The sequence below is a fragment of the Aulostomus chinensis genome, chromosome 18, assembly GCF_037954235.1.
Source record: "Aulostomus chinensis isolate RoL2024-O1b breed Wild chromosome 18, RoL_Achi_v1.0, whole genome shotgun sequence".
Lineage (NCBI taxonomy): Eukaryota > Metazoa > Chordata > Actinopteri > Syngnathiformes > Aulostomidae > Aulostomus > Aulostomus chinensis.
Window position 1 is genome coordinate 4,250,001 of NC_141337.1, and position 14,176 is coordinate 4,264,176.

General features: G+C 44.2%; 1 protein-coding gene and 1 long non-coding RNA gene across 5 annotated transcripts in view; both read right to left on the minus strand.

The window, feature by feature from the left end:
- Nucleotides 1-2,559, minus strand: part of LOC147244735 (uncharacterized) — a 15,921-nt gene extending 13,362 nt beyond the window's left edge. Inside the window, exons 1-3 of the long non-coding RNA XR_015110081.1 lie at nt 1,797-2,559; nt 1,337-1,442; nt 598-673 (exon numbers count right to left, since the gene is read on the minus strand). This is a non-coding gene — a long non-coding RNA (uncharacterized LOC147244735). The remainder of the gene's footprint in view (nt 1-597; nt 674-1,336; nt 1,443-1,796) is intronic.
- Nucleotides 2,560-3,038: 479 nt separating this feature from the next.
- On the minus strand, nt 3,039-13,971 carry LOC147244736 (mediator of RNA polymerase II transcription subunit 25-like). 4 transcript variants are annotated; one of them, XM_086185277.1, is made up of 20 exons: nt 13,812-13,970; nt 12,692-12,841; nt 12,551-12,596; nt 12,333-12,457; nt 12,138-12,236; nt 11,252-11,372; nt 10,943-11,099; nt 9,901-10,025; nt 9,678-9,753; nt 8,543-8,805; nt 8,140-8,241; nt 7,669-7,754; nt 7,522-7,579; nt 7,308-7,415; nt 6,361-6,537; nt 5,598-5,711; nt 5,326-5,397; nt 4,424-4,594; nt 4,217-4,337; nt 3,039-3,622 (listed from the first exon to the last, which is right to left on the minus strand). In XM_086185277.1, the coding sequence occupies exons 2-20, from the start codon at nt 12,835-12,837 to the stop codon at nt 3,519-3,521; spliced, it is 2,271 nt and encodes a 756-aa protein (XP_086041403.1). In that variant the 5' UTR covers nt 12,838-12,841; nt 13,812-13,970; the 3' UTR covers nt 3,039-3,518. The 4 variants fall into 4 exon arrangements, with proteins under 4 accessions (XP_086041403.1, XP_086041406.1, XP_086041404.1 ...); XM_086185278.1 differs by having other exon boundaries at nt 3,060-3,622; nt 5,598-5,708; nt 13,812-13,971; XM_086185280.1 differs by lacking the exon at nt 5,326-5,397 and having other exon boundaries at nt 3,059-3,622; nt 5,598-5,708; nt 13,812-13,971.
- Nucleotides 13,972-14,176: the final 205 nt, after the last annotated feature.

Below are 14,176 nucleotides of genomic sequence, written 5' to 3' on the forward strand. Positions count from 1 at the left end.
ATATACACACACATACACACACATCTCTCTATGTATATATAGATCTATATATTGACGTATACCTAAAAATAGCGTCTTTTTACACAAGCCTCTGCTGCATGATTTTCAATAAAAGTGTGTAAGGAAGAGTTCACTCACAAAACAGATTTATTTTTAATTTTGCTGCCGTTTCAACGTCTTGTTCATGCTGTGGTTTCAATTGTTTTTATTTATTGTGGGACGATCGTCACGATGAGAGAACTCACCTCTCAGCCTGTCAGGTTCATTTACATGTGTTAAAATGTTTATTAATGTACACTGTATTATGTCCCTTCTGAAAAAAAAATGCAGAGTTGCATTTTTTTTTTTTTTTTTTGCTGGTATTCGTATCTGTTTGTGTCTTTTTGTTTTACTGTACGTAAGGAAGGAGCAAAATGATGAAGTTGTTTCTGTTATTGTGATCTCCCCCTGCGTATGTATTGGTTGATATAACCAAGTACATTTCTAGGAAAAGCCAGACTAAACGCTACTGTCGGACGTCCAGACAGAGTACGCGGACACAGCTGCTAACAGCTCGGCTAACATGGATGTTCACAAAGGCGCACGCTGGCAACTCACAGCGACTCTTCTGGCTGTTGGCTGCCTCCACAGCCATCTGTGCAGCCACCTGAGCAGGAGTCATGGTGGGTGGATTCTGTCAGCAAGCAGATTAAAATAAGACAATGCTTGGTAAAACATTTAGGCGAGGAACATAAACAACTCGGCCTGAAACCGAGCCAAAAGCAAACAACAGGAATTAGACTGCGGGCCCTTTTATGCCGTGCGGCTGCTTGCCCATTACCTGATAAGGACGTATTTATTTGCCTTTCATCAGTTCATAGAACAGCACAAATGAGTGACACGCGAACAAATCACGCTAAACAAGTAACCAACCGACGGAGTGATACAAGCGTCGAACGTGGAGACAGGCGGGACAAAACATGATGTGTGACGCAAGATAAATGGATGAATTAGACATCGTGAAAAAAACAACAAACTGAAAATACCTTGAATTGTGTGTGTGTGTGTGTGTGTGGGTAAAGAGGTTTCCTGTGTAACAGATGAAGCAGGGAGAGGAGGAACACAAGTATATCAATAATATCATCACTGATAGAAGTAGTCATGTATATGTCATTAATATTATCACTACTATTAAAATTATTATTCCTCTTAAGTTGTTTTTATTGATGTAATGTCATTACAATTACTGAGTTAATACTAATTATTATTTATGTTGTATTATAACAGTATAATACTACTACTGCTATGGCTAATCATTTATTTAAGGCCACCATCAGATCTGTAGGAGGTGCCTCACCTGTCCTGGGTCAGAGGCCCCGCCTCTAGATGAGGGGTCCTAAAGCTGTCACATCCTGGTCCAGTCCTCAGGACCTGACCCTGGCCCTGGGAGCCTGGATCGCCACCTAAATATCATAAATGCACGACATTATGTTAAAAAAATGAAGCAGTAAATACAAAGAAATATGTATCGATTCATGAATAGAAATAGATTAGGAATATTGCAAGCAGGGAGGACCAGTAAACGTCTGGCTCAGTACAATAAATGAGCAATTAAAGTTTCATATAAGTGGTTTTAGTCTAACACAGGTGACAGCCAATCATAAAAACAACAATAACAATAATGAAATAAAATAATAATAGTCATAGTAATGATAACTATGGCAGTTTTTAAAAAGAAAAAGGGAGGAAACAAATGTCGAACGGGTTAGAATACAAGTTTTACGAACAGATAAGAATAATTCATATCTCTACCTGACCTGGATATCTGATGTGTGTCCGGTGATGACGTCTATCTCCGGTGGTTGGGGTCGGTTGGCTTGGTTGGGGTCGTAACCGTCCATGATGCGTCGGCTGTACTAACAATAATGGCTTCCAGGTCAGTTTTAACCCTCCGCTATGTTTTTGGCTACGGCTGACGGGAACTGACAGAAGCGAGAATTGCTGCTTTGTTGAAAAGCTAGAAAAGTGTTCTAAAGTAGTCTGGTACCGGTCTCCCCCCCACCCAGTGACATGAGCCTAATATTGTCACGGGTTATCTCGCGATAACTTCCGCTCGCTGCCGGTCAGGCCGAAACGAAACCCCAAAGAGGAAACTCTGGTGCGTTACTGACAATCGCCACCAGATGGTGATACGGCAGCGCTGTCGCCCGTACGGACAGGGAAGCCAACATTGGAGTCACAGAAGACTATTTTATCAATAAACATTTTAAATAATTCCGCAATCTAGTCCTCCATAAAAGGGGCGGGGTTTTCATTGTATTAACGGATGTGTTTTCTTGTGTTTACCACACAAGGCACCCTCGGTAAGGACTTGATGCTTTCAATTCGGCTACGACCAAAACTGAAGCGTTTCAGTTTGAACAGTTCAACCCATCCATGCCTTCGTCTTTACTTCACTGTACGTGAACCACCTGATTATTAACTCCAACAACGATCAGGAAAAAACTCTCCAAAAGAGCATCTGAGCTTCTGGCAAAACAGCTGCTAGGAAGCAAAGAACCATCTACCGTAATGTGACGAATATGAACGAAAGAGACCCTGTAGCTCAAACATGCATCACTTTATGGGAGTAATTAATTACCATGATATGTTAATCTGGCATCGTGTAATAGAGGGGGCCTTCACCTTAAATATTCTCCACATTCTGGCAAAATGATTGAAGCAAAGTGATGCACCTTCTGGTATAACTTTTGTCATGTGGGTACATAGTTAAGATGTATATCGGACCCAGAAATTTATAATTATAATGAGACATATCTATTTTTTTCCTGTTGCTGAGAAGACCCACATAGGTTTTGTTTATTTGCCTACTATTATTCTATTCGTTTCACACTTCACTGCTCAGTTGTGTATCTTCCTCGACTTTTATATTTATGACGTAAAGCAACTTCACTCATGAAAATGCTTGAGTGACTGGTTAGCTTTCACTTCTCCTCTCGTACCTGTCTGACGGTCTCCGGTGTCACATGACCCTTTTCCTCTTCCGTTGCATCGACTCTTTCTGGCCTCCCAACATCAACACACCAGGCAACATGTGCACACGCCGAAAGCAAACCTCTTAAAAACACTAATCAGTGGTCCTTGAGTTTATTATATCCTCATAAGACAACTGTATTGATAATTAATAAAATAAATCTAACAGAAAAAAGTAAAATCTCAGTTAAAAAGGAAAGAAAACCACCTGATTTCAGTGAAACGTAAGCAGAGCAGCTGTTTGCAGTGGTTGTGTTGCAGAATGGATTAGCACACTGTCAGTTGGACTGTTGATGAGAAACTAGTGCCTGCAATGCCTGTAAAAAAAAAACAAAAAAAACCTAAGTTCAGCTGCTCAGTCCCGCGGGGAGAAAAAAAGTCCATTTGACTTGTTTCTTAATTCTGTTGATCGTTGGTAGCAATAAAGCCAAACAGCACATGAACGCGCCCGCAATGGCGGCTGGGATTCCACTAAAAAACCTCGTTCCTGAGTCCACAAAGCTCAATCAAATGAGGTCCATTAGTATTTCATCCTCCATGGCACTGGAGACTTGGGGCATCCCGGGCTGAGGGACAGCTCCTCTCTGACCTCCGGACATCAGCATCTGACCTGCACACAGGTGTGGGCGGGGAGAGCAGAGAGGCGGAGGGATTTAGAAGACCGATCCCATTTTTTAAGGAATTAAACCGTCAATAACACTGTTATTGAACACATGGACACTAACAGATAGTAGCAGTGTGCTACATTAAACAGGAATAACAAAACTGAATTCCAAAGATCTGACATCAGGGCCAGTCAAGGCATTTTTAACTGATCAGAGACTGATGAGTTCATTCAGTGCAGAACAGTTTATCTTTCTTACTGTTTCACCCTGTAAAAACAGAGGAGAAATCACGAGTGTCAAAGCCAAAGTCCAGCCTGCAGAGTCTCTCTCTTCCAAAGCAAGGAATCAATGTACGTTCCTCAATAAACCAGAAAAATCTTAAGTTTGGAAGATTTTCAATCCTAGACTTCCACCAGTGTACCACTTCATGTCAAGACGGCTCGCAAGCATCTTGGTCCTCCTGCGTGTTCAACCAAGGTTGCATTGGAGACAGAGAACCAACTTCGTGAAGTGAAGTGGAGGAAACACCCCCCGTTTTGATGACAGAAACTAGAACAAACATCTCCCACACAACAAAGAATGTCTGTCTGCTTCCTGACCTGCCAGCGGCTGCCTCCACTGGGCCTGCATTTGAGCCCCGCCCCCCGGTGCTGTGTGGACCAACTGCTGCCCAAGACCCTGGTGGGACATCATGCCTGGCATGTGAGACACACCGCCTTGCTGCAAGGACACACAGACAGAAGAGCCATGTTGACCTCCTCACAGGCGAGCAGTCGGGAAGTTGAAGGCAAGTGTGGCATTCTTACTGGCTGCTGCTGGCTGAGGAGAAGACTCCGCAGCTGTGGATTGGCTCCTGGGTTTGAGAGGCGGAGAATTGGACCCTGAGGTGGGGCTTGTCCACTCTGTGCAACCTGATTAGGTGGAGCGCCGCTGACTGGCGGCTGTTGATTGGTTGGTCCAGTTGCTCTCATGGCCATCTGGAGGGACACCACACACTTTAAGAAGTCTGAGGTTTTACACGATAACATCTGATGGATGTAGTCGCACTCTTCATTAAAACTACGTGACTCAACAGTTAAACAAATGAATTTAACAGTAACCAAACTCATGCAACACTGATTTAACAGTTTGGCCAGCTAGGATCAGTCATTTACGATCTGTCGTGACAGTTTCTCATCCCAGACAAGCTGCTGACTCATGAAGGGCCAACCTCATGATTACATGAAGGCTAATAACAATTCCTCCTTAAAGAATACGAACGTCATTTTCACTTTTGGAACCACACTGTTGAGCACGATACATAGCTTAAGTGTATCTATCCTTGGTTTTTTTCCCCCCTTCAAATCATGTTCAGTGCAAACAGTTCCAAATCAAACAGACAGACTTCTGCATGCAGGTTCTAAATGAAAGACTGTTTGCATGTCAACATGCGACATGAGAAGCAGCCAAAGAGAACTGCTGAAGTTCAACACATGCTGATGGGAATTTTGCTGTCAACCAGTCTGATGATGAGCAGTGGGCGACAGCGTGTTGTGATCTGTACATGTGTGATACAGAAGTCTTCTCAGTATGACATGTCCAGCAATACAAGGACATCCACAAGTCTGGAATTGGGGCAGCTGCTTCACAGCCAGTACAGCCACGCCAGCACCTGTGGACACCCAGAACACATGTTGCTTGTGTATCTAGGAGCTACGTTGGGTCTCACCATGTTGTTCTGCCTCTGCTGCTCCTCCATCATAGTGACCTGACTAACAGGGGGCATGCCCACCACCACAGACTGGACACAGGACAGATCAGAGAGAAGGAGCAGGAGGGAGAGTGGTGGAGGTGAGGAGAAAGAGGAGGAAGGGGTTACCAGTAAGGCATGCAGAACTCAGTGGGCACCAGGGCAGTGAGGTTGTCAAGGTCAGGCAGCGTGAGAGAGGAACTGTATTGGAAAGACAGGCAGCCATGCCGACTCAGGCCCAGGTAGATTACCTGCTGCTGAACGTTGCCATGGGAGACGGGAATGGTGCCAGGGGCCCTGTTGAGGAAGTTTTGGTTTGGGGGAACTTGACCAGGCTGCATTGGACCCCCTCCACCACCCAACTGCTGCACAGAGGACAGACAAGACAGCAGTCAGTGCACTTACAGACACGGTCACAGGGAACAAGAGGACATTTATTACCCATCAGCTGAGTGAACAGGGCTTCTCAGCTACTACATTCCCCATGAACACCACCATGTAGCTTTTTACTTGGCATCTGTGCGAGTCCTTTTGTTTTCTTTCTCTGTCTGATGACTCCTACCTGTATACTCATCCTCTCATTTCACTCTCTACCTGCTAACCAAAACGTAAACCTAACAGCCAGACAGAGAACTTAATGTCTAATAAGACGCAAAAACCGACCCACATTGATTTCTAACATCTTGAATCAATATTGGACCTGCTTGAGCTCTGCAGTTACATGCTTTTGACCTTCGTCTCTCACCTGATCTTGGTTGTTCCCTCTCTGAAAAAACTGTCCGTGGCTGCTCCGTATGACAATTAGGACTGGAAGTTCTTGGCTGCTGGGCAGAAGCTATACTCGCTAAATGAAATGTCAATAACAATGCAACTCGATGCCTTAAACAACACACCTCGATTCCCTCCTCTATAATGCCTCCTCATTATCACCTCCTTTTGGTCTCCACGTATTCTCTCCTACACTGACAGCTTCATCTATTCCCTGCAGCTCCACTTCCTCCCATTACCACTCACCGCTCTGTGCTGCTGGACCTGCTTGTGGTTGGTTATGACCTGCCGGATGCCGTTGACGAAGCCGCTCTGGTCATTGGGGATGAGGCCCATGAAGATTCTTTTCTTGGATGAGTAGAGCAGCATCAGCACCCGCACCTCACAGGGTGATGTTGTGTGGGGAAAATGGACACAGCCAGCCTGGGGGGGGGGTATTGGACAGATCAACCATGACACCGGAGCGAGTCAGAATTCCAGGATAGGCTTGATCTTGGGAACTACTCCTGAACTCCTCACCCAATCAAAAATATCAATGTCATGAATTGAATGTAAGTGCCAGTGAGTTAATTCATAGCATCCTCTACGTGGGTTCATAGCATCCCCTACGTGGGTTCATAGCATCCTCTACGTGGGTTCATAGCATCCCCTACGTGGGTTCATAGCATCCCCTACGTGGGTTCATAGCATCCCCTACGTGGGTTCATAGCATCCTCTACGTGGGTTCATAGCATCCTCTACGTGGGTTCATAGCATCCTCTACGTGGGTTCATAGCATCCTCTACGTGGGTTCATAGCATCCTCTACGTGGGTTCATAGCATCCTCTACGTGGGTTGTCAATCAAATTCAACGATGCAACACAATCAACACGCACACAATCCCAACTCGAAAATTCCTAGAGAGATTCTGAGAGGGCCTGCAGCCTGGTGAATGAACCAAGTTTATGAGCTCTGGAATTAAAGTACCAGGTCACCCAGTCACTCATAAAGACTTTTAATCTGAAGGACGATACAAGAATTAATGGTTCTTATTGTCAGTGCTTTTATTTTGAGGGAACTAAAAAAAAAAAAATCTGAGTTCCCTTCAGTGCACTGTCTTAGTGTCACCCTCGACGAAATGTACAGAGGAACACTGAATGATCGACCAGGCAGAGGTCCTGGGGGACACGGGTTCAGGGTGGTGTGGTACTTACAAAACCATTGGCCATGATGCGATACAGGCCTTTCAGCGACTCCATGTCTTTATTGGTGAAGAGAAACTGAACCATTCGAGAGTTTCTGAAGAGGTGACCCAAGGTCGTCTATAGACAGAATGGGAAAGACGGCAAGAAAAGGTTGCTGCTTGGAAGCGAACGCCCCGACACCTCGAAACAAAACTACAAAACAAAACTACAAAAATGATCTCACCAATAACTGCTGTGGAATCAACTGCATGATAAGCTTCTGAGGCCACTGGTCCGTGTTGCTTCAAAAAGACAACACAGGTCAAATTGTGAATTTTAAAACATATTGTACGAGGTAATAGAGATCCACGGTGATGAAATGTTTGCTCACAGATTTTCTCCCTGGTTGACGTGGACTTGACACGGTAGAGAGCGCGTTAGTTTGGTGGTTGAATCCATAGATGAGGCTTTGGGCTTCTGTGGGAATTAGAATAAAGCAAAAGGGGGAGAGGGAAACACAATAGGGAAATGTAGGAGTAACCTTGAAGAACAGTTGGTGTTCAGCAATTTTTTCAAAAAAAGAAAACAGGGATCGACTTTGAAAGACCTGCAAATTAAGGTTGAACAACATATTCAGATGACAACATGTTTTAGTTGAACATCCACACAGAAAGAGGTGCAATATTTGCTTGAGTGCAAGAAGTGCATATTGCTCAGTTGATCTTTTTACTGACCTCATTTGCTCTGTTACACACACACACACACACACACACACACACACACACACACACACACACACAATTTTCAAAGGACATCAAATGGAAAAAAATAAAACCCCAGCTGACTTTAAACCCAGCATTACCTCTTGCCACTCCAGAACGCCGCTCCATGCTACAATCTTATTGGCCACACCTTGCTGCTGTGCTATTGGATTGGCAGTGCCTTGAGGTCCGGACACACCAGGCTATGAAAGCAATAGAGGAGGACAGGTAACATGCAGCACACTGAGACAAGCAGTCGGAAATACTAACATACCAGACAATCCTCAACCCTGACAAATACATACATGGTCTTCGATGAAATAACATTTAAATCCTACAGATGTGATTCAATTCTAATTCAAAAGAATTTGGAACGTGTATGTCAGACAAAGGCTGCAAGTGAAGCTAAGAGACATCAAGCTGTCGTAGTGGAAACTCCATCAGATTTTACAAGCGTCACCTCAAATGGAAACACTACTGGAAATATTACTGGTTTTAGTGTACCATGCTGGGCTGAGCTGTGGGTGCTGTGGGCTGGTTTGTTGGGGGTTGCTGCTGAGGTGGTGGCTGCGGTTGCTGATTGGGTGCCGGCTGTCCTGGGGGAGGAACTGGCTGCTGCTGGTTTGGAGCGACTTGCTGCTGTGTCATCATAGGTTGTGTGGCCGTGGTCACCGTTGATATGTTGGGCTGACTGAGCTTCACCCCAGGGAGAGACGGGAGGGTCGGCTGACCAGCGAACGGAGGACCTTGACTTGCCATTCCCGGAACTGAGGGAGGAATTTTGAAAAATCCAGGGGAGATAACAAATTTACAATCACATAATGCCTACGAGCAGCTATAAAGCTGCATTCACATGGAGTCAGGCGGACAGCAGACCAGGCCCGCATCCTGGATGACAGAGAAAAAACGAGAAAAAAAAAAATCGAGCGGAAACAAAAGAAGCAAAAGCGTAATATGGATGACGATATGCGCTATGGTGATGTATCAAAATTAGACTACAATGTATTAAATAAAATCATTTTATATCTATCATTCTATATCTATATAACTATTGCAGTGATGCACATGGCTATTAAAAAAAGCCTTCTGGTCTATGGCAAAACTAAAATGGCTGTTAAATTCCCTTCAGGAGAAATTGATTCATTCATTCCTTCTAAGAAAGAGGCCACTCAGCTCCCGCCCTCCACCGGCCAGGCCAGCTTTTCTTGTGCCGTCTTGGAAGGATGTTCATTTCTGATTGTACACCAATAGGTGGTGTTGCACTAAAATTATTGGCTTCTCGTTGTCCGGATCATCCATGTTCTCTGCATGTGTAGGAGCTAGGCTTCATCCTCTTGCAAATTCTGTTCTGGAGGATGGCAAAAAGTTAAAATATTCGAAAGGGACGGAAAATAACGTTTCCTGTTACCAGGCCTCAACTGGACTTCTCATCACGCTCTCGCTTTATAAAATGAATTCCGGTCTTCTGTCTAGCGTCTGCCTGACCTTTCTACTTATTTTTGCTCGTAAATTCCTGCAATACTGTTTTTGGAAAGCCAGACTAAACGCTACTGTCGGACGTCCAGACAGAGTACGCGGACACAGCTGCTAACAGCTCGGCTAACATGGATGTTCACAAAGGCGCACGCTGGTAACTCACAGCGACTCTTCTGGCTGTTGGCTGCCTCCACAGCCATCTGTGCAGCCACCTGAGCAGGAGTCATGGTGGGTGGATTCTGTCAGCAAGCAGATTAAAATAAGACAATGCTTGGTAAAACATTTAGGCGAGGAACATAAACAACTCGGCCTGAAACCGAGCCAAAAGCAAACAACAGGAATTAGACTGCGGGCCCTTTTATGCCGTGCGGCTGCTTGCCCATTACCTGATAAGGATGGGTTGTGTTAATGGGTGGGGTGGGCTGCGACGCTCCAACGAGAGGCTGATTGACCGTCAGGGGTTGAGGAGGAAGGACAGGTTTTAATGGCCCGGGTCCTGCACCTGAGGAAACTGGAGACAAACAGCAAGAGAAGTTCTGAGATGTAAAAATGTACCAATTTAATAGTGTACTTCTTCACTTAAAAGGTGGAATAAACCATATTTATGGATGAACTCACTCCTACTCACAGAGGAATGTATGAGTAACGGTTCAAAGCAGCAAAAAATTTGCTGTGGCCACCAGAAACATTAAAAAATGAATTCCCATCCATTGCATCAGTGCTCAGAGAGAAGTATTCAACCAAGATTTACAATAGAACCACTGATCATCTCCATCACCACTGAAAAAAACTCCCCACAACTTTTCCGTGATAAAATGTATTTGTTCCATGAAACTATGTGAAAACTTGCAGTGTCCAACTGCAGAAACTTTCGCTGGGTAAACAGGAATGTAGCGGAAAACTTCAATTTTATGGCACACTGAACATCACATTCAGGAAAACTGATCAATGGAAACAGATAACAGCCCACCATCCATGCCAGAGGAAGGGGTTTAACATCGAACGCTCACATTCTGCAGACTGCTGCTGCTAACACGTAGCTGATCAGCAACAATGTTCCATCATTCCAAAAGACACTTTATTAAAAAGTGCCTGCTTTTTCCAAATTTTGCTCCCTTTACTTATCTTTCAAAAACTTTGCCAGGCCTTGAAATTATTATTTTCCAGGTTTCCCATGGCCCTATGAACCCTGACAGTAAGTTGAGATTTACTTATTATAATAAAGCTGAAAAGGTGCTGCATTCAGTCTGAGCAAAATACCTGGAAAATGATCGTGATAAAATGTTTTAATTTCAGCTGATGTGGCTGTTGGTCTCTCAACAACAACAAAGAGAGAGACAGAAAGTCACACACTCAATAATCCTCCTCTGCTGGGAATTGAATCATTTTGAGTGGACTAGTTAGAGCACACAAACAAGCTTTACTTACTGGGAAGGGAAATGCCCCTGACCAGGACCATGTGGAACGGGTCCTGACTGTAGTCAGGATGGGGTTCCACCGCTCCTCCGACTGGGGACGCCCGCTCAAACAGAGATCTTAAAGCAGGCAGTTTCCGAGGGGCCACTACAGAGAAGTGAATCCCTCTCTAAGAAATAGGACAATAAGCATATTCTATGAAATGTATCATTAGTTTAGCCGATCAAAACAGTCATTTATATATGACACTGACCCACTAGATACACATTCATTGAAAAATATTACACGTCCCCTACAACGACAACATCGGTGGTAACTCACGTCTCTGATGATTTTGACCAAGTTGTCGGCTGTGCAGCCGGTATAGCTGACACTCTCCACAGCAGGAAGCAGGTACGGAGGAGAGTTACACAGGAGCACACACACCTTGTGGGTTTGACCACTAAGAGTGGCAGAACAAGAGGACGCAAAACGTTCAGTTTCAATTTTCAAGTTTCAGTTTCAATTCAATAAAACTGGTGGACAATACAGTGACTCCTTAAACAGAATTAAAATGTCAGTCTTCTAAGTGACGATACGATGTTTCATCACCGCAACAACTGAGCAACTTCCTCTTGAATCACTTGCCATACTTACAGTGCACAACTGTTGTGGCTGTGTAGACTTAGCAAACACAAGAAATGTGAGTGTTTACTTGCATGCAGAGCAAGGAAGCGAGATCCAATCACAAGGGGTCACAAGGGACAAGTGTAAGCTCACCGAGCCCACTTGTGAGCGGATCGCTCGGGACCCATTCTAATCACAGCTCAGAGCAATCTCGTCTATCAATCAATCAATCAATCAAACTTTACTTATAAAGCACCTTTCATAAATTACATGTAACTCAAAGTGAGTTATATAGACAAATACAAAAACATTCCCTCAAACCCCACCACCCACTCCAAACCTTTGCATACATAGACAATTAAAAGCATTCCCTCAAACCCACAACCACTCACAGTTCACATACACACACACACACACACACACACACACACTAGAATAGTGGACATTCGGCTGAGTACGAGAGGCTGAGCACAGATGAACCAGCTAAGAAAGCCAGAAAGCCCCATCAGAGGAGCCTTCTGCACCAGGAGGAGGTCTGAAGAACTGATAGAATGTGACTGTACTTCAAGAATGTGTAGAGACTAAATCTGAACAGCCTTACATTTGTTCCCTCATCTTCTTAAAGTCATCGAAGAGCTGAAGGGCAACAGACAGACCCTCTGCAATCAGACTACAGCTCTCCGCTCCACCTCCCATGAATCTGGGGGAAAACGGGGGAAATGAAGATAAGGGGATATTTAAACACAAAAAAGGAACACTGGCCACATAATTAACAAATAGATAAATCTCAAGTTACTGGATGCTGTCGATCCAGGAGACAAACTCAAAGGCCGAGCTTGTTGGTGCATGGCACTGCACATATGACTCAGGAGCACAGTCCACCGTGTTGAACACCACCAAACCATACTGCGTTCCTCCGTACTAGAAAAGTACATTTGTAAGCATTTAAAACATTTTAACAGCCAAAATACTAAATGAATGAAATGTAAATGAAAACATGAAAGGGAAACTTACATCTCCGCCAAAATCTGTTTCTGCTGGGGGGCCTCCATTGAAATATCTCCAGAAAATAAAATACAAAACAGTGTTTTAAAATGTATTCAGATTTGATTACAAAAGATTATTAACCCTTTGAGAGGAGTTTAATTTCCTTACTCAATAGCTGGAAGAATGTAATTTTTCCTTAAAGATTCAAAGTAGGGTCCAAGGTTTGCTGTCCCTTCAATCACAAACACCACATCAGCCACCTGGTTGGCCCCAGGTTTAGTGGACGGCTCCATGAGGGACGAGCCTGCCACCATGGAACTAGACATAAAAAGGGTTAGAGTGTGTGTTCAGGGTTCAGCCAACCTATAACCAATAACCCTCCATGACTTCTTCTCACCTGGGAGGGACATTTTCATGACCATTTACTGTCTGTCTGTCTGTCCACCCGTGGAGAATACAGAGATGAATCCACCTCAAAATCTACCAGCAAGTAATCAAGTGGCATTCAAGACCAAGCTTTATGTTTTGGTACCATCTAAACATATTCTAAAGGTAACTGATATTGACAAAAACAGCTTTCCTCAGTCGAGCACAACAGAATCAGACATTCTTCTAATCAGATAATAACTAAGCAAAAATTTCGCAACTTTTCAAACATGATCTGGCTTTATTTAATTCCCTGAAACTTTTTCAATCATGGAAATTTCCAATTTTGGAATCCCGTGACTTTTCCCGGTTCTTCGTGAACTTACGATCCCTTTGCATTTCACGAAGAACTTGGCATTTGAGGGTCCATTGAGTTTATGAACGGAAAGTTAGACAAGAACCCTTGTTGGCTCGTCACAGTAGAAATCTGAATATTGCAAAATTACGGCGACAATAATAAACATGATGCACCCAGTCAGCTCTCAGTAGCAGTTGAAAATATGACGAAACCAACGTCACAATTGCGTTTCTGTTGAACTGAAGAGAAGTTAGTTTCGGCGGTTACATTTGTTGCAACTTCACATTGGGTGAAGATAAGGCTCGCTATCAAGAGAATGCCCCCAAAACCTAACGCATCGAACCGTTCCTGACTTAAACTATCCCTCTCCGGTAAGCTCGGGGGGTTACGATTCATTCATGAAAAAGCGAAAGCAATATGAAAGGCCGAAAAACACCAGAGCCTCTCAGAAGCTTTCAGTGACAGCGTTAGCTAGGTGGTGTAAGCTAATGTTTGGAGCTCACGGATCGCAAATATCCCCGACCAGCCAGCCGTGTTCCAACCAGGCGGCTGCTGACGACCCACCTGATGGTTGTCGGCTTCCAGGCGAACGGTTGAAACTGATGAATCAAGACACAACGTAAAAAAAATCGGCTTCGATAAGCACGGAGTTTACATCCCAGCTAGCATAGCCATTTGTTGTGGGTTTTTTTTTTTTTTTAAACGGGATGTCGCAAACATGACGCAGCGACGTCCTTCTTCTTCGGCTGTGGCTGAGTTGGCGCACTAGTGCCCCCTGTCGCTCAAACTACAATCACATCCACTATATGCAGGAGTGAATATGTACAGCGTTAAGTATACATTCTGGTGTCACAATTAAGTGATACGGGGGAGGGGGGGGGCACATATTTGAGCTGTTAAAACATCAACTTGAAGGAACTTGGAAGGCA